This window comes from Necator americanus, chromosome X (assembly GCF_031761385.1).
Source record: "Necator americanus strain Aroian chromosome X, whole genome shotgun sequence".
Lineage (NCBI taxonomy): Eukaryota > Metazoa > Nematoda > Chromadorea > Rhabditida > Ancylostomatidae > Necator > Necator americanus.
The window spans coordinates 30,785,195-30,805,801 of NC_087376.1; the positions used below are offsets into that span (position 1 = coordinate 30,785,195).

General features: G+C 36.4%; 1 protein-coding gene across 3 annotated transcripts in view; it reads right to left on the bottom strand.

The window, feature by feature from the left end:
- RB195_026002 (uncharacterized protein) overlaps nt 1-20,607 on the bottom strand; it is a gene marked incomplete at both ends in the record, with an annotated part of 65,771 nt that overhangs the window by 3,727 nt on the left and 41,437 nt on the right. For all 3 annotated transcript variants that reach the window (XM_064214356.1, XM_064214357.1, XM_064214355.1), the window contains 25 exons: nt 15-131; nt 212-334; nt 392-586; nt 1,453-1,557; nt 1,616-1,690; nt 1,748-1,858; nt 1,986-2,054; nt 2,129-2,249; nt 2,306-2,415; nt 2,481-2,540; nt 2,597-2,785; nt 2,846-2,936; nt 3,011-3,141; nt 3,205-3,313; nt 3,378-3,481; nt 3,538-3,654; nt 3,781-3,867; nt 4,578-4,676; nt 4,987-5,059; nt 5,164-5,302; nt 5,425-5,488; nt 5,559-5,668; nt 5,811-5,877; nt 5,941-6,093; nt 6,713-6,839. In XM_064214356.1, coding sequence (XP_064070236.1) covers nt 15-131; nt 212-334; nt 392-586; nt 1,453-1,557; nt 1,616-1,690; nt 1,748-1,858; nt 1,986-2,054; nt 2,129-2,249; nt 2,306-2,415; nt 2,481-2,540; nt 2,597-2,785; nt 2,846-2,936; nt 3,011-3,141; nt 3,205-3,313; nt 3,378-3,481; nt 3,538-3,654; nt 3,781-3,867; nt 4,578-4,676; nt 4,987-5,059; nt 5,164-5,302; nt 5,425-5,488; nt 5,559-5,668; nt 5,811-5,877; nt 5,941-6,093; nt 6,713-6,839 — 2,746 coding nt within the window. The remainder of the gene's footprint in view (nt 1-14; nt 132-211; nt 335-391; nt 587-1,452; nt 1,558-1,615; nt 1,691-1,747; nt 1,859-1,985; nt 2,055-2,128; nt 2,250-2,305; nt 2,416-2,480; nt 2,541-2,596; nt 2,786-2,845; nt 2,937-3,010; nt 3,142-3,204; nt 3,314-3,377; nt 3,482-3,537; nt 3,655-3,780; nt 3,868-4,577; nt 4,677-4,986; nt 5,060-5,163; nt 5,303-5,424; nt 5,489-5,558; nt 5,669-5,810; nt 5,878-5,940; nt 6,094-6,712; nt 6,840-20,607) is intronic.

The following is a 20,607-nucleotide window of genomic DNA, read 5'->3' on the forward strand; positions in this document are numbered from 1 at the left end:
GTATATACACTAACCACATGATCAGGAGCAGTTTCTAGCACATCAGTTGAGAGTCCTTTGCCACCAGCATGGAAAAAATCCACAAGAACATGCCATGCTTCGAAAAGACGATGATAGAAAGTTGGCTCCATCTGTGTATCCACTATTCTTCGACTACCAATTCGTGCGCAAAAAGAAAATTCCATTGATATCTTGAAATTTTAGAACATACCCCTGGATTCTCGTCCACACATTCTCTTAAAAGATGGACAACTATTGCAACTTGTGCAGACATCACTCGTAAGAAGTTCTTGTGTAAAAGATTTTTGTGCACAGCCGACAATTCGATGTCAATCTACAATAGTTTTTCTAAGAAATTTGAGAATATTTGATCATAAAAAGAAATACCAACCATATCAGTGAGTGGTTTAAGCGAATCCTCCACTGGATGAGCAGATGGACTCCATGCAAGGTGGAATACGTGTTTTTTCATTTGAGGTCGTAATCGAGACGTTAACAATCCAACCACTCGATCGATCTCTGCGCAGATTGCGGAATCTGTCTGCTCCAGACGTTGTTCCACTGTTGTTTTCCATGTTGGTGCACCCTAATACGCACACGATATTTTATGATATGATTTTTGTGATTTCAGTGAGAATCAATCAGGTGGAGAATTAATCAATTAACAATAAACATGTCATCTTTTTTGATAATTATTTTTGTTGTTGTGTTTGAGCTCCATCTCATGTGGTGAAAAAGGAAGGAAAGGGAAAGTACAATGTCTTTTCCTCTGGAATTGCTATCATTTGAGGTACATAGAGTGGTCCACATGAAGTTTGACGGGCTATGGATAATCCAGAGATGCGTTGATTCCTTGGGGCAAAGAAAGCGCTAAGAACATTGGCTGGACCTTCCAGCAAGATTGGTCGCCGGCTCACGGTACAAAGAAGACACTGGCGTGGTGTGAGATCAATCTTCAGGATCTCCGGACGAAGCTAATTGGTCGTCAAACTTGCCCGATCTCAATCCTTTGGATTTTTCTGTCTGGTCGGTTCTAAAGCAAAATGCCTGTTCTTTTAAGTACAAGTCACTGGATCTGCTGAAAAAGTCCTGGAGAAGGTAAGGGGCATGGGAAATGATCGCACGCATCCTCAAGAACTTCCGGAAGAAATTGGATGTTTGTATAGAAGCTAAAGGTTTGAATGTGAAGAGTAAGATCTTATGTAGAATTTTATGATTATTGCATTAAAAAAATACTTGTTTGGATTGATTTTTCCAAAGTTGTAGGTAGTTTTTCGCGTCGCACTTCATGTGGACCACGCTGTACTGGGTGGAACAACTAGGACCGAAGGGGAATTTTTTTCTTTTTGGATTGACCGTAAATGAGGAGCAACAGTTTAAAAATTTCAGAGAATGAGAAGAAATTATAAAACACGTAAAAAATTAGGATTAATTGACTGGTTTGAAACTCACATGGCCAGCTCTCTCATATGCTATAGCTAAGTCATCCAGATGAAGTTTTTCGTGGATCATAAGGCTTCTTCTCACTTGTTCACAATTGTTTATCGCCGAACATAACTTTAACATGCTTTTATAATGAATCTCAGGAATAGAAAATAAACTACGGGGGACGTACTAATTGCAATAATGGAGATGGTACGAACACTTGAAGATCTCCAGAAAATCCTTCCGCATCAAGATTGGAGAAAATCTAGGGGAAGAAAAGACTTGGAAGAGCAATTCCAGGATTTGGGTAAAAAATATATACCTTTTGAGTGTATGCCATGACAATATCACAAAGTATATCGACCAATGCTCTTGTGTAGTCAATTTTAAGTGTAAGCTCGTTTACATCCATCCGATCCCAACATACAGTCATCTAAAATTTTCCATTTTTCTTTCTATATTATCAAGAAAACTGGATTTCTATCAGTTGTCCTAATTTATTTAGTTGAATTAATCCAATAATAATTCAATATCATATCAGATCTCGATTTAATTCATACCTGTTCAACGATGTGACAGACATCTATGTGACTACTCGAATGCCGCATATCGTTCGAGGATGTACATATCTTTAATAATTTAATAAACTGAGGATAAACACAAGAGAAATCCATGACAAAACGAAAACATCCGAACAGCTCACAGGTACATCCAGTTGACAGCTAAGCGAGATCCTGGCAAGCGCTTTTTCCTTAGCCAAATTCAAAAAATTCTTGATGCCTCGATTAAATATACCGTACCACTCTGATTCATCTTTACCTCGCCTAAAACAAATGTAAATTTTGCGTAAAGCACTAACTGGTGGTCCAGAAATCCTTACACTCGGTTAGCCAGCCTGTAATTCCGCAGCTCAACAAATGCCATATGTATTCGGATGAGGTCGACGAGGTCGTCCTCGTTTGGTGGATCTTGGTTCGCTGAGATTTTCATCTGCAAAATGAGTTAACTATTAAATTACCCGTGCATCTAAAATAAGCATATCATGGGTTATGCACCTGAGATCGAAGATCAGTCTTACGTTCACTCATTAACTCGGATGTGAGGTACTCGTTGAGCTGCAAGCGGACATCATTTGACTTATGGGGATGAAAAACCGACCGATTTTACGCACCATTCTATCCCAAGTGGAAAGGGTTAGTTGACAGTAATCGATTCGACCGACTTCACGTATGATATTAGCGTACTGTTGGAATCTCGAGCAACTTCCATTGATCACTGAGAGCAGCTTAAGGAGTTCCTTGCATGGATCTTCATCTTGTACAATCTCAACGGTTTCGTCGAAAAAGTCCTCAGCACTTTTCTGGAAGATCCATGTTATTGTTGGTTCGAAATAGCTCATAGCGGATAAGAAGGCGCATACAATTATAAGTGACTCCAAGTGAGCATGGAACGGTCGTTTATAGGGAAGGTACTTTTGGTAGAAAGGTGAATCTCGCAGTGCTTTCATACATCTGAAGGAATAAGAATATTTTTAAATTGAAAAAAAAACACCACATTCCATTTTGAGTGAGTTTGTACTGCACACCTTACGAGGCTGGCGAACTCTTCAGATGCATTTCTTTTAGATGGATGAAATCGACGACGATGCTCAGCAAACGCCCTTTTACAGTGCGAATCGAAAGCCGAGAAGGAGGCAGTGAGCATATCTTCTTCTGCCTAAATTTAAATAATTCATTTAAATTCTGCGATATTTTCTACGTAACATCATAACTTTGCTACCTTATCCAGCGTTAATGGTTGCCATTTATCTAGAATGTTCTGTAGCGTTTTTGCGAGGAGAGAAAATGAGATGTCGATTGAGATCATCGAATGGAAGGCAAGCCATCGACTAAATATACGGATAGGGGTAATATTTTATCCTGCGTTTTCCAGTAATAGAACCTTCAACTCACCACATCGCTGTATGAACCTCTGTCAAATCACCTTGAACGGCATGTTGTCGAAGGATCGTGTTTGCTTTGTCTGGAAAAACACCATCCCATAGCCGAACAGGAGCCTGAATTTGGATCATTAGTGTTTTTTTTTCATAGGTTGAATAAAATGAGAACTTACTCCACTGAGGCGAATTTCATATAGAGCGAATTGTCTCATGAGTTCGATATGCTCTTTAACATCCAGCAGATCATCCTCTTCAGCTCCAAAACGTTCCTCACGCGTAGATAACCAGAGCTATATCAATTTTTGATATATTTATATTTTTGGTATCCTACGATAGAAATGAAAAAAAAAATGGAAAAATTAGAAAATGGGAGACTGAATCTCTTTTTTCAAAAAAGAATATGAAAAGAGACCTACTTTTAACTTCACACTACCGGATACTTTACTCTTCTCAGAACGAGGTTGTAACGTAAACCATTGTTGAATTCCATCAGGAGGAATATCCTAAATATAAACGTGCATGTCTTACATTCTTCTAATATAAAGGCATCACCCCACGAATCTGGGGTGGTACGGATTTGAGGTGTAGTATTCGTATACGGGATGGGAGACTATGGAGAGGGGGGTGATCCGGTCCATTTCTTCCTAGTTGCCGTAGAAAACGGCCCGGAAGATACGGCTTCGAGCGTTCCGGCTCGCTACTTTCTACAGCGAGTTCGATTGGAGCGCGCCAGCATTGTGCACGCGCCGCATTTTCCGGGCCGTTTTTTACGGCAATTAAGGAAAAATGAACGGAATCACACCCCTCTCCATAATCTACTATCCCGTATACGAATACTCCACCTGAAATCCGTACCACGTCAGATTCGCGGAGTGATGCCTTTAACATTTGCACGATTGATGTTGACAGCACGATTTCAACCAATAACAGCAGCGTTGAATAGTTCTAAGGTCCAGAGAAAGCGCGGAAGTTCTGTTTTTGTTAGTGTCTCTGAGAGTCGCAAAACAAAAAAAACACTCTTTGAGTTAACTCTCAGCTTTAACGTTAGCCTCATTTCCTGTTTGAATCCTAGCAGAGGGCTGATTCCAAGAGTGTTTCCATTCGGAGTGTTTTTATCGTCTTACGAGTACAGCTTTACGACGAATGGCTTTTTATTGCTCTAGGTGAACCACACAAAAGTCATTTAATTTACTATAGTGGGATTTGTACTAACACTTAGGTTCATACTGATACATCCAAGAAAGTCGTCAGTGGTGTCATCGGAGTCCGCTCGAGCACTTTGTGCGACCTCTTTGAAGAAACGGCCAAGTCCCTACAAAATAAATATTTGGCGGAAACACATAAAATTAGTCAGATTTATGCAAACGTGTTTTATGAGGCTGGAAACATAAGCGGAAAGAACGAGAATTATGCAAATGTACTACGATAGTTTTACGAAAGAATGAATGTTTGTTTTAAATAGTTCCTTAAAATTCGGAAAAATTCCTCAAAGAAATTTTTATCTTATGCCATATAGTAGAACAAAAGGATACAAATTACAACTAGGGAGGAAATCTTCGAATAATTAAAAAAAAACACTAGGTGTAAAAAATGGAGTTAAAAAGGAAATAATCACAACTCACTTTAAATCCACCAGTGATTTGATTCAGTGATGATACAGCATCCAAAACCGACTGTTCCTCATCGTCATGATCCCTAAAATGACGAAATATTTTGAAAAATTCGAACGAAAACAAGAGAAAAAAATAAACAAAAGAATTTTTAGAACGTAAGAATGGAGTGGAAAAATTAAGGCAGACCATATGTCCATGTGGAACCGGTCCGTCTGTACATCATCCACAATAAACTGAAATCGTTCGTTCCATTTCGGATTCAACGTCTTTTTTTGAACTGAGCTTGCTTTGATGAGCTTCGCTGGTATTGTGCCACTGTCTGACTCTTAAAATGGGAAATTATTAAATGTGAAAAGAAAAAAAAAGGAAAAAGGAATGAAAAGAGAAAGTACTCTCAATCTTCTAATCATCCAAGAAATCCACAGAAGCAGAAACTTATCTTGGCACCTTTCTTTCCAACTTTGCGACGGAATGAGCCACCAAATCGTTGCAATACGTTGTCTTTTTTGAGCTTAAATGATTAAAAAAATCCAAAAAATAAAATGATAAGAAAGAAATAATTATGAACTGCTTGCTATTACGTTCATAGTCTTAGGTGATTTGACATTTTCTTCCTCCGTTGTTTCAGTCACCTCAACTATCTCTCGTTTACCAGGAACAACTCCCATCATCGCAAAAGGATCGCTGAATCCTAAAACCAGGGTAATTTTGTTTGGCGGAAGAAAACATGCATAAAATGTTGATAAGGAAGATTTTCATTGAAAAATAGACGTTATAAAAAACAACGTCAGTTGAATGAAGAACCTTAAAAGGGAAAATTAGAAAAATCGTACCATTGATGTCCTTAGCAATAAGGTCTTTAGCTTCCAAAAGTAGAACATTCAGAAGAACGACAGGAGGCTTAATATTTAGTATTTTACGAAAAGATATTAAAGTGGAAACATTATAAGTTTGTTTTCTTACCTTATTTTGCTTAGCTTTTTCCATAAGGGTGTTATGTAATTGTGTATCGCCTTGGAATGCGGATCGAACATATTTGTAGAGATTTTCACGGCTTTCACATTCTTCTTTTCCAACTTTATGAGTAATGGTGTACAAAGCTTCGACATAAAGAGCCTAGAACAACATTCATTTATTATAGAACATCTTTCTGAGTAACTTTAAGTTCTGATTGTAAATTTTTCGAAAATATGCATCCAATTTTTCCGCACATATTCAATGCGAAATTATAGCTCCGCACCAGAGACTGCGCTGTTCCAAATTAGTAACTTCAATGCTTTCTGCGACGAGCCTTACCTCATCTTCTCCTCAATGGAAATACGATATAGGGAGGGGAAGCGTGATAAAATTTCGAGTAAACTTCTAATTGGCCGGAATAGGAACATATGTGGTGAGACAAGGAAACTCTAGTTACATTTGGTTTCGGGTAACCACCAAGGAAAGAACGAGGAAGTTATTTAGAATAAGTGCAATCAGTTTCTTTTGTCGATCATGGATTAAAGTTCAAATATAGAAATTTTTTAGATCTAGTCACACTGAAAGTGTTTTGAAAATTTAAGCAATATGTAAACGTTTAAGAAATAATGAATTATTAGCTCATCTAGGAAAGTTTTCAAAACGTTGGAAGTATGTACGGATTCTCCAGAAAATTGGGACATTTAACCTTTTCGTCTCTACATTTAAGCAGTGACAACTGAAACCAAGTGATTGCTTGGATTAGAAGCCGTTAACTTACCTCAAGGAGTTTCCTGTCAGCGTTGAGAGTAAGATTACGTATGGTAAGAAGTTCATCTTCAGCCGGTTGTTCCACATCCAACGGTTGTGTAATCCGTTCGAAGAAATTATTGTCCGAAGCTTGCACTCTAAACAACTACTCGATGACGTTATGAATAGTAACACCATGGTGAGGTCAATTAAAATAACTCTCCGCTGAGTAATTTTCTCTACCTAAATGGAATCGCACAATTTTGCACGCATTTCTCACCTCCCACGTGTTACTGAGTATAGCCGCAAACGAATCAGAAGTGTTACTTTATAATTATATTTCTTATTTTTGTTCAAATTGTGCCTACAAAATCATATGAGTTATAAAAACTTGGTAAAATCCACGTATTCTGGAAAAAGAAGGAAAAATCGAGAATGGTGTTACAGTTCTATCAGTGTTTTCTAATAATGTATCCACGGTTTTTTTTAAACGTTTACACTTAAAGATTTATTTTCTTTTTCAAATATTTTCTTTGCCATGAAGGCGATTTTTTTAAAAGTTCAACCAAGGTGTTGTTGATAAAATGTAGAATTACAGTTTCAAGTGTACATGTAGCAGTACGTGAAAGAACCGTTTTTTACCAGTTTTTTTTTCCTATTTATATTTCTTTTTCCTACTTCTCTTTCCTGGCAATTTAGGAAAATAATCGCCTATATTTGTTTAAAATTTAGTAGCATTTCATTAGTTTAGCAAAATGGAACAGAAAAAAGCCATTTTATTTTTATTGCCTTCTCTTTTATCCCTAAATACAAATTAAATAAAAACGTCTTAATTTCTAAAAGTGAACCTTTCTTTTATAATAGGGATTAAGAATTGCAAAATTTGATATGAGTTGTGTCAAAATTTTTATCTTTTATCCTTTTTTTGGATATTAACAAGCTAGTAATCTCTCTTATTCAGTAATCCTAATGTTTACGTAACATATTGTGCTTCTATTTCTTCCCAATGGGTTCTTTTTTATCTTTGACGTTATCGCTAACGTACGTAACGAAACGTTGACAACATTCTTAAAAAAACCTCTAAATGTTACGTTAGATGGTTTTACGGCAAATAACTCAAATTACATGAACGATAGGAGAATTCTTTGCGTGACTTTTCGAAAGGAATGCAACGAATTGCGTAAGCTAGTGGGGCCAATTTACACGACTTCGTTTATTTGATTAGATGTAGCATGCGTATATAATTGGAACAATGACGAAAGTGACTAGATGATGTTGATTAACGAGGTATAAATGAACATTTTTACACTCATATTCACTATTGCGAATTCCCATGTGAAAAAGTGGTGTCTGAAGACAGTCAAACGAGTTATTTTTGTTAAGAAAAAATTAAGTTCTTAGACGTTACACTCAATCAAAAAATCTCGAACGGGGAACGATAACAATGAATTACTAATCGCTATAAATCAACGAACAAAGCATTTACTATAAGCGTCAAAATCCAGATATCTTCACCGGGATTATAAAAATAATCCGTAGCCTTACTCAGTTCTATCACTGCGGAAATTAAATTTTCTTAATTTCGTACTAATGAATTTTTAAAGAGTGAGACTAGCTGTAAAAGTCCGAGCGAAAAAACTTCAGCGATAGCCATAATATTCACCATAACATTGAGCGGATTATTCCTTTCTTTTCTTCTTTCTCCGATTACGTTTTCATAACATAGGCTTTCATGTGAGTAGTGACGTTATATCGTAGACTTTTTTCTCTTAACGATTTACTACTAAGGAGAAGTGTTTACGCAGCTGGAAAAATAGTGACGTATGTAACTCTAAAGGAACATATTATCACTTATTTTATTATAAACAACAGAAAGTTTAGACTAATTAACTGCAGATTTATCAAACATATGACTACTGTCTTAATTACATGTACCATTGTCTACAATTTATAATAACAATAAAAATAACAAATTACTAGTTGAGAACTCTGTACGAGGGGAAAGGTTACTTTCGTGTACATATTCCATGTCATTTACGAGTGTCGCATCAAAATCGCAAGTTGTGACGTCAGAACCTAACAGACAGCGCCTCATTGCGATCGCTATAATTGGAAAAGTGAGGAGAGCGTGACGACAGGAAAAGCGCACAACGAATGTGTTACATTTAAAATAAATGTGCTCTATGCATGAAAAGTCGAAAGTTTTTCTCTCCGTGAAAACTTCCACACAAACACCGATTCGATAATACACCACTTTTGCAAAGGTGCAATATGGAAAATACCGATATTTTAATATTTTCCCCTTTCAAAAAAAAAAAACAAATGCGATAGAAATTCCTATGAAATTCCTATGAACCTTAGTTCTGAACGAAATATGTTAGGACGAAATATGCATTGTTGTCCATAGCTGCACACGTCGATGAGTATTACTTTCATGCATGTGGAAGGAAGTAATCGCGGAAAACCTCATATAACAAAGTTACGGGTTTAAAGTGAATTATTCGAATATTACTGGTGTGTTCGTAAAAGGAGTATTTCTAAATCACCGATCAAACTGATCAAAATGTATCCCATAGATGTATTCGTATGCATAAAAAAGATTTGACTACGAATCTATTTAACTTCATGTCATAAATTTATTGAATTTATCTAACTTCATATTTCAATTTAGCTTCATTTTCGCACATATGCGCTTCTAAATTTAACCAACGACAAGATTGTAATTGTGCTAAGCTGTTATTACTAATATCCTAGAATTTGTTAAGAAGTTACAGACGCGTATTGCATTGTTTTGATGTGTTACGTTAGGAAGCCAGTGCCTAGAGTTCAAAATATTTAGATCTGTTTCATGTTTTTTTTTTCTCGGGATCTTCAAGTTAGCATGAAAAAGTAAAATTTGACTTGTGGTTTCTACGAGCAAAGAAGTAAATAGTTGCGTTCTGGATTTTCTCTCCACTTATACAGAGTTTAGCATGAGGTTTCCGGGAAAGCGAACAATGAACTTTTTCTTTTCACATGACCGCTGCAGGAAAACGAAAGAAGAAATTCGACTGAAGATAAAAGCGGATGAAAAAAATGTCCTTATGCTTGCACTCTTGTACTTTTGACAATGGATAAAAACTTTTTCAAAAAATGTTCCAACGGAAGTAAATAAGGTCGAAAATTTGAGAGGAAACAATTACGAATATTGAAAATCTAACATCTTTCGTCGAGCCGGCCGGAGTCGCGCTGCCCTCATACCACTGCCTCAAGCCACACCCCCCACGCACACCAGCAGATAATAAAACGGGGTTTCATAATCAAATGTGGATTGCACGCACACACAACCCGGGGCCATATCATAATTTGGTTTGAGATATTTCCGCAAGAGTCAGAGACGTTCAATTAGGATATGCGTGAAAGCGCTGGATGAGGATAAACAAGGACAGATAAGCGCGAACATCGGTTGAATGTCTCACCAACGACGTTCTACAGAAATTCGAACACTATCCTGAAATCAGTCTAAACATAAGGGGAAGGGAATGGGAGGAAAGTCCACGCTGAGGACAGGGCGGAAAAGTCGAACTTTCTCGAATGAATAATGTAGGAAAAAAAGGAGCTCGTATAGCATAAATATTGAAAAGAATTCCGCCCTAGTCATGAAGAACAATAGGGTTCGGCTTCACCCTCCAGTCAACAGCCACCTTCAAAATACTATCTTATGTATGTGGCAGTTATTACAGCTATACCGGATTGTTACTGATTCTCAAATGAACATCAAAGCTCGTCTGAAAAAACATTATTGGATAGTTTCGTTTTGCGTAACTCATAAAGACTTGCATTTCCCATTTTAATGAGAAAATCTCCTCGAAAACATCCACCTAACAAACAATTTCAGATATTCTGCAGAGATTGAAAGACGCACGAAGCCTATATTTGATTCTGCATAGTTTATTTCCACTGAATGAAAGCGTCCATCGATTCCTAAAAAGACTCAATTCCCCCCAAATGGACCATGTGAGAATTTCTGATTGTTCGTGAAAATAATTGACAAAAAAAATTGTTCCCGTACCTTCCTGAATCGTTGTTTTTTTTTTGTTAGAATTTGCAATACACGCTTTCGAATGCATGGTCAGAAGCATCATATTTGATGAATCCTAATAAATTAGCTAAAAAAAAGGTGCTCATAATCTAATGTCTCAACTACGTGAATACTAGTACAGCTACATTAATTAACGGGAAACATGAAAAAGAAAAAGTACTGCAAGAGACAAACGCATGAAAAACCCTAATAAGGCAGCAGGAAAGCAATGACATTAAGAAATATGTCTTATTACTGTGTCATTAGATGAATGGAATTTTTAATAAGCTTATGGCATTCAGATACTAATGCTAGACAAGCTGCACTGACTTTGAAACTATTCAAACCAGCGACTGCAAAGTTTCCAGAAATTGAAACATTAATCACCGATAATGTGAATGAGAAAATTTCTAGTCGTTAGCTAGATGAAGTAAAATTTTGTAGTTGTTGAATAATGTAAACCTATTCTCTAGAAAATCATAAATTCGGTTATTCTATAGGGGAGAATGTACGATGTTGGTAAACAGCATCATAAAAGCACTTTATGAGTGGTTATGAAATATTTAATGGTATAATAATCTGTTTTTTTTTTGAGAAATTGTCTAACGATGTAGTCGGACAATTGGAGTGCAAAAAATACATTAAGTTCCATGCGGCGGATATATGCAAAAAAAAATTTGCTCTCTAACGTTTTAAAAGAAGATGATAAAGTGAAAATGATGTAAGGATCTTTCCAGGAAAAAAGTAGAGTTAGAGGTGTTGATTACGAATTGAAGCGTGTTTATGCTCAATTTGCGTTATTCGACGTAAAAAGGCCGTGGAAAACTGCGTGGGAGGCGTACGAATTTTCCCAACAGGCAATTTAAAACGCTATCTTTACTCTACTCTACTCTCACATACTTTCAACAGCCCATTTTTTGGTTACACTTGAATATGCTGCTTGGAAACTTCACTGATTATCGTCTGTTCGCTGACAGATGCGGTATATGTACAAGAATAACGCGTTGTAAAAAGGTGCCTTGTACGAAAATTCGGTCGCAAAGGTTGTTTCTCACGCTGTTTTTTAAGTTCGAGATTCGAGGGAATTCAGCGTGAACATACTCATAACCGTAATCTGTACCGTTAACCCTATCATTTCTTGGATAGAGCTCAACATCGTCAGTTTTGTGGTATGCAACCTTTAAACAAGTGTATACGTCTTCTACTTGAGGAGATTGTAGTTCTACAGGAGTGTCGTAAGAGTTAAAATAATAAATTTGTTCATATGAAGATTTACAAAAGTTAAGAAAGCTTTCTTAATACTCCAGAACTTCCTTCAGGATCAAGTATACCACATTTAGCAAAATAAGTTAAATTTACTATTTCTGACAAATTTAGGATGAATTCCATATTCATCTGCTAAAGCAAAGTCACAATGTAGTTGGAAATTAATTTGTTTGACCATCTGGTATTTATAGGACCATTACGGCATCTAATTTTAAAGTAATTCCATAATTTGATGAAATTGTTGCTTTCACCGGAACACCTCTCACTTTTTAATTGTAAGTAAAACAGTTTTCGGAAGTATTTGAAATATAATTGAACATTTCTTCTTACATTTCTAACTGTCATACTATTATTTTTAATAAATTCTAGCATAAATTATTGGAACTGACTTTATAGGTTGTAAAGCGTTAATATCCCGAAGTTGATTTAAGTTGTTAAGAATTTTTATAAACTTTTCAATTTAAATTTCTAAGTTATGATAATGCTAGATGATTTTGTGAATAAAGAGTATTGCGTGACAATAAATAGTTGAAGTATTCAGCCGTTTATTTTTCCAAATAGTATCTAAGACTTCTTCCGATATAAACGAGAATCGTACACTGATTGCAGCAAAATATAAACTAAAATCCATATGAAGAATTCACGGATGTCATTCTATACGATTTTTTTTTGTCGTTCGGTATCCTATGAATACGAAACTGAGCCAGTTTTTAAAGTGAAACGTCAAAGTGAGTAAACTGATGCATGAAATTGTGAGCTGCAAGTTTTTCCAAAGTTATCTAGCATAAAACACAAACATAGCCATCCACCCCCGCAAATGCGACGTGCCCGTATCAGAATCCACCATTTGTAAAAAAAAAGCGTCCTTTCGCATAGTATACTGTAGCTGTTCAAAAATTCCCTGCAGGATGCTACAGTAGTGAAATCAACAGTGAACGATAGAAGGTGGTATGGTCCATAAGTGAGTAACGATGTCATGATTCGATTAAAATTTCTTTTTTTCAATTTTGAAGAGAACCGTTAAAATTTGTATTGTGATGATTAGGAAAACACAAAAAAAATACATTTCCAAGTTTTCCAATTAAGTCCAACAACAGTTTTCAAATTCTTTTCTCCCAACATACAGAGTTTTAAAAAGGAAGGAAAATTTCTCAGGAAATTGTTAGTTGTGGAGGATTCAACAAATTCATCTACTGATTTTTATCATTCAAGTACATCATACAGCGGAGCCGGGTACGATAAATTGTTCCAAAAATTGAGAAAAAAACCCTGATTTTTGAACACGTTGTTTTTTTCTCTGTGGAAAGAGAGCCTCCTCCCCTTGTAGAAGTTTACAGACGAACTCCTCATCTCCAAGGATGTTCACACAGTGTTTCTCGGCAAAAATCTTTCCTTTTTGGCTTTTATAACACTATTGCAGATTTTTCCACAGACCTAAGGTAAATGTTATGATTCGTGAACGTTATTGAGAAGTATTATTTCACGATTTTCATATCTTTTCCTTATATCCTCGTTTTTTCCCCGACACGTTCTCACACGTGAAATGCATTCTTTCCCTCATCAACGCCTACCCTATCGCTTTCCCATCGTTTTGCGCATTCACCCTCAACTCTGCATACTTTAGACAAGTTATAGTGAATGAAACTTTTAGGAACTGCTAGCAACTGAATCCAAAACCAGTACGTACAGAAAACAACAAGTGCACGGATTTCAAAGAATTTGTGGGATCATAGTGGCGAGGGGGCAGTAAACGTATAGAAGAAAAATGCCAAAAACGGAAAACTTAAAATTTATATGCTGAGTTGGAGAGTACACGTAATGTGATATGACTATACATATGAGGTAACACCATCTCGGTTCTGGTATATATCAACCTCTTTACTCAAATTTTTATCCTACATCCATTTTATGTCTGTTTTTGTGCTCTCACAAAATCAAATTGAGATAGATTTAGACCAGCAATGACGAACTGACGAAATGAACTGCTCGTAAATCCGTCATCACTCCAGAAATTGGAATTCTTGCTCGAATGCTCAGAAATATTTCTGAATGTACTGCTTGGAAGCATCTGTTATTACTAAAAACAGGTTAAGTTATTATAACGTAGAGCAACCTAGGAGATTTTCCAAGTGTGAAACGCTACAATTAAGCCCACACTCCATGAAAAACAACAAATTGTAGGTTGGAAATTACGAAAAGAAAAATAAAACAAAAACTTATGCATGTATCTATTAAAAGCTTTGAAAAAAGGCAAGTCTTTATTTCTATAGGATTCGTTGTCATTAAATTGCAAAAAAAAAAAAAAAAAAATGAACAGTGCTTTTATAATATAATAATTCTATAATAATATAATTCTAATAATTTTATAATAATAATTAGCTCGTGACTACGCAAAGAAGAAGAATGCAGTTCTAAAGCAAGAATCATATACTGTTAGTTAGTTGACTTTAACTAGTACAAATGTATAAATAAAATATAAAGTATAAATGCATAAACAAAATATAAAGTATAAAAAAGTAGTTGCATAAATATAATATAAAGTACAATTATATAGATAAAATAAAAGGCGACAGTTTAGAGAAACCATAATTACAATAAATGGCTGACTATTTATTTATATGTACAAGATGGTATCGGAGATACGAAGACGGGACGAGTGTAGGTCCCATGGGATGTTAAGAAACGATGATAAACCATCTTTGAAGCGAAAATGACACACCACCGGATAATTTCAATCTTCAGAAAGTTTTCATGGAGATAGCACAAAAAAAAAACTAGGATATGTTTTTTTTTCAAGAGTAAACAGCTATTCTATAGTCTATACGAAGAATCCATGAAATTTGCTTATGTATCGTTATTGTTTTTTTTTACTTAGAATCCTCATAATTTGAAAGAGCGTAAAGTAGATCGGAAATGTTTCTTTGAAATAATTTTAACGCTGAGCGGTACATTAGAATGCAAAACGTTAACTGGTAAAAAAAAAATGAGTTTTCGCGTCGCTGATAAGGCGGCTACGCTATTAGGATTATAAAAATAGGTGATAAACTATTAATACTAAAAATAGCTCACAAAATTCATTAGATTTAACCCAATTATCTCTGAGGAAGATTACCATAGTTCTTCCAGGTTCTACTCCATTCAATAATGTACATCTACGGGGCTTAAAGGCATCACCCACGAATCTGAGGTGATACGGATCTCAGGTGGAGTATACGGGATCGTAGATTATGAAGAGAAGCGTGACTCCGTCCATTTCTTCTTAATTGCCGTAAAAAACGGCCCGGACGATACGGCTTTGGGCGTTCCGGCGTGTTATTTTCTACAACGAGTTCTATTGGAGCGCGCCAGCCTTGTGCATTCACAGCGTCTTTCGTACCGTTTTTTACGGCAATCAGGAAGAAATGAACGGAATCATCCCCCTCGCCATAATATACTATACGAATACGCCACCTGAAATCCGCACCACCTCAGATTCGTGAGTAGAAAGTAGAATCAATAGAAGCTGGCTGGAAACTATTGTCCCCCTCCTCAAACATTTATAAAGGTAGTCCGGAAAGTGCGTGGGAATGAGAACTCGTAGAAGTTAGAAAGTCGTCGAAGGTGTTTTTTTTTTACACATTTCCTAGAACACGTTGATCATCTGATGATCGCCGGACTTGTGCTTCGTTTTCTCGTCGAGTTACTTTTGCGCACCTTGCGGATGGGGAATCCATCCTGGTGGTACTGTTGGTTGCCCAGAAGATCGTGAAAGGGGATTGTCCGATGTTGTAGGTTCAGCAGAAACAAGATGGCGTCCGATCTCGTAGTTCCAAGGAGACAAAAGCAGAGCGTCGTAAAACGTCGTCTGGGAATCTGCAGCTGCCAATCTTCCCATTAAGAACAAAATTTTCCAGAAGTCGCGATGAGGAATCGACTCAAAAATGCAAAACTGCCACCGTCTTTGATGTTCGTTGGAAGCATGCAGGACAGAGGAGGAAATTGTATAGTTGACGTCGCTTACGGTGAAACCACCGCTGCTATTTCAGCGACAAGTAATCCAGAAATGAAAACGTTCATACGAGGACCATTATTCCATACATGGATTGGAATGAATTCAAAAGAGAAGACCACGCTGTTGTCCTCAAAGAACAGGTGAAATGCAACTAATAAGTCTACAAAGCGTCGTTCCGAGGAATTTCCTGCTTCTGTAAGTTCGTGGTGACTTCGGAGGGCACAATTCCTTGTTATAGTAGGATTGAGCTGCCACTCACAAATAGAAATCTATGATCACTATTACTTTTCCAATTTCCTAAGCAAGCAATTGTATCTATTCATTTCTTCTTAACTAAATCCGTTGGACTACTCTTTGTCAAGTTTTCTGGAGCAAGGAGCCTCCCTTCCTTCATTTCTTTTTTTCCTTTTCTTCACTATAGTTAGGAGTCGCTCAAGAATTCTATTCTTGAGCGAGAAGGCGAGAATGACGAAAAAATAACAGAAAAAATCAGCTGCGGCTCAGTTGTGCCTTTTCATCAGGATGCTGTTGAAACTTCGGGGAATCTATTTTTCAGGGACTCTCTAGATTAACGGATCTAATTCTCAGAACACACACTCCATACACCTTAAATCTGCTTTATATTTAGCATTAAACAAAATAAACAGTGAAGATGACTCCAGAGATTTTTCTCGAAGAAAATTCTTGCGAAGACTCTTTTTTTCGTTGCTCTTCCAGTTTTCACCTCCCAAGTGTCGAACGTAGAGAAAACGGAATTTTAAATTAGCCACGTGGATGTTTAAGTCCTCCTTTGGAACAAATCATCTGCCCTATTCTCTTTCATCAATGATGTCGGATGTGTTATGGTGGTTGCATTAGTGCCTCCTTCCTGGCGGCAACAACAGAACATTCGCATCATTGAAAACAACAGCAATTCGTGTTCTTCCTTGAAATCATTTCATTTCTCAAAACACTCAGGTTCTGATTAGAAATTAATGCTATTAGCTGGCAGGGAAAAGCCGAAGAAGACAGACGAGGAGCATTTTAGATGCAAAGAGAAAAAATTGTACGAAATTTGTCCTCATATGGAGGATAGTTGAACATAAACGAAGAGGGATTGTTTAGCTTATATTCTTGTTTTTCCTTCAGGAATTCTGGAAAAATCGACCAGAGTATCTCCTAATGTTGCTGGAAAACATTGGTAGCAAAAATTTACAAAACATTTTTCTGGAAAAGAACTTCTTTTAAGCACTTTAGGCTTTTTTCGGCCACCCAGTTCGGTTATGGAGGTATCCACTGCTTTTTATTGACAAAAAACTTATTACTACCAGATAAAAATGATTTTTCAAAAAGACACAAAAAACTTTTTCTGAGGAAGGAAAAAATTCTTCTGTGTTTTAGGTTTTTTTTTTTCAAACAAATGGTTTGATTATGGATGTACCCGTTATGTTCTTTTTCGATAAAATAGTAATTATTATCAGATAAAAGTGATTCTTCATCGATAGATATAGATTTCTCAAAATTTGGTTTTTTTTTTGTGGAGTTCGTCCTGTGTCCTACTTTGTGGATAGCGTATATATGAGTTGAAGTACAAACTTATCAGTTATCTTTCTGTTTTTGGATCTAACATTGTTCTCCTAAATCACAACCAATTTACCAATGGCTCAGAGAGAATTGAATTAACAGAACAAGATTTTGTGCAGAAAATGCGATGGCTATGAAGGGATTATGTGGATGACGTATTTTTCTACAAAATCCAAGTTTCTACGATAGAATTGAGTTACTGTAACGTAGAGTTAAATAACGAAAGGGAAAATAAAGAAGTGCCTCTAATTTTTAATATTTTTATGGACTGTAATTTCATCAACAATTCCATGCATACTAGAAAAATAAGTCAAATAAGATGTTAAAAAAAAACCCAAATTTCACATTACATGTTGACAGCAGCAAATGAACAATTCCATGCAATAACTCATAATCGAACATAGTTCAACAAAAGTATATTATTCAATTTGATCGATTAAAATGTGTCCAAATGCCATGACGAATTTCCAATCAATCATGCCATATAACAACGCGCTTAGTCCGTTCCTGTATGTGTGTGTATGTGTGTCACGAAAGTACTCCATAATGATGCAAAACTCTTCACCGGTGAGATGCCGAACCTTTGTCATGCACCTGATAGCCGAGCACTCTAGCTTTTATCCATTGTGCAAAGCAATGTTTGGATGTATGTTGGATTTGATAAGGCAAGTTAGTTTCTCTCATATGTTATTGAGGGTAAATAAACTTTTATGTTAATGTATGCTTCCAAATTTGCAAACTATCATGTCGTATAATAACGGGCTTATTCGGTCTCGTGTGTGCGTCTCTATATGTGTGTGTCTCAGTCAAGAAGTTCCAAGAGGAGAGGGAGACGGACACCATGGCGTCGGTTTGATGCGCTGGAACCTCAACGCGGTAAAATTGGGTGAGAGGGGTACTATAGTGTCGAATTCGTGCCCTGGAGCCAGATAGCTGTAAAATGGGGTGCCACGGGTCCCACGGGATTGAAATGGTGCGCCGGTGCCAGAAAGCTACAGAGTGGGGAGAGACGTTTTCTACTGCGTCGGATTGGTGCGCGAGAGCCCCAACGCAGTAGAATGGGTTTCTATGGTTCCTTCACATATCTAATTCCCAGCATGTCTCCATAACGCTGCTAACATCCTTTTTTCAAAAGGAAGAAATACACGTGCGAGCGGCTGCTTAAATACAGCACATAGTAGCCAACAATTTACGCGATCTGACGAAGAACGTTATTTTTATCATTACGATAGTGATTTTCACGTCATTTCATGCTAGCACATCATCTATTGCTATCAGTTGGAAACGGAGGAGACTCACACTTTAAATAATGCTTCCAAATTGCGGAGATTTGGGAGGAACATAGATGTAAAATCAAGTTTGATTGTTCTCCAAATGTAGAACTGACGCGCTTAGGGAAAAACCATAGAATCTTACATCTATGCTTAAATTTTTGGGTAAACGAAATTGAAGAGAGCGTTGATAGAAAAAAGCAACTCTAATTTTACAAAAAATGTCGCTGCTGTTATTTGTTATTGATCGGTGAAGGCGAGTGAGGAAAACACCAAAAAAAAGGCTGAAGTCTGGCTTTAGCCGAACGTTCAGGCTGGTAAATGTAATAACACAGTAAATTTGCAGCAGTTTCCTAGAAAAATCTCCCAAAGGAGGATAGAAAAGAATATGATGGTATGAACCCAAATTAAGTGCATCTCCGAACACAGTAGAAAAAAATAGTGGTAGGTCTTTTATTTGATCAAAATTTTTTTCTTTGTAAATCTTTTCTTCACATAGGATATTACCTATAGGATATATTTAAATGAAGAGGTACTGCTGCAAGAAATTTAGAAATTTTAAAACAAACAGTAGAAAATCTTTTCTGAGCACATTTAGCTCAGTGGTTAAAAATAAAATTTCATCCTGCCTTTTTTTTCATTTTCAGGAGCAGATGAATTTGCTTTAGTGAGGAATTATTTGTGGATTGAAGTGGATGGTCTGATGCGCTTGAAATTCCAAACATTTCTTTGAAAATTCCCAATTAATGGAGTGCTCATACAATTAGAAACTGTGAACGAATGACCATATAAAGAAAAAATTTTTTTTACGTTCCGTTAGCGGAATTCAGATATTTCATAATTTCGAAAATTCAATATTTGTAGAAATTTAATGATATTTTGCAAATTCTTGATGTGTAATCGTCCCTTATATCAAAATACCGCAATTTGGTCCCGATGCGACTACAGTAGGCCACCGCTGCTATTTAACATTGCGTTATCTTCTGCTAGATTTTCATTTCTATGATCAGCATACAGTTTTGTTCTGTCTTTTCCTCCTTCGCTACACTTTCCCATAAATATTCCTTTTTTATTTGATATTCTTCAAAATGTAATGTGCTTTCATTGTGAAAACAGCGAAATATCGCAACGGCACTCAATTTCGCTGTGGGAATGTTTGTTCACGTTTATACGCATACTGTACCTCAACTGTACGCCAGCAAATCAAAAGCTAGCCCCCTTCGAGTGCTGGTAAACTCTTCAAAATCGCACATTTCCATGGCGAAAAGAAAGTCCAGGAGAAATTTCGGGAATAAAACTTTGTAATACATACATACGACAATAGTTGGACGAGTTTATTCACAATAACACATTCTATATCCTGGATTATTGAAAATTTCAGTTTTTTTGCCATGTCTCTGTTTGTTTTCTAACTAACTCCAGAGGGATGGAGAGGTTCTTATATACTTTTACTTTTGTTGTCATTTTTGAATATGAATTTACACTTATGGTTCAGAAAACCAAATCAGAAGTAGTAGAATGTTGCTTAAAATAAGGACATTAAAGAAAAGAAAGAAAACGAAGTGGAGCCACAATACGAAGCATTAATGCGTTGCAACAACTGAAATATTTTTAAATATAGGCAGTAAAAAAGAACGTAGATCTTTTTTAAATGAATTTCTTATCATGAAGATCAAGCGTTTCCCCTCCTAATCAGGTTATTGTTTACGGATCACCTCTCGCTAAAAGGCTGAATAATCCCCGGACAGTACCGTAAACATTTAGATGTCTCGGAA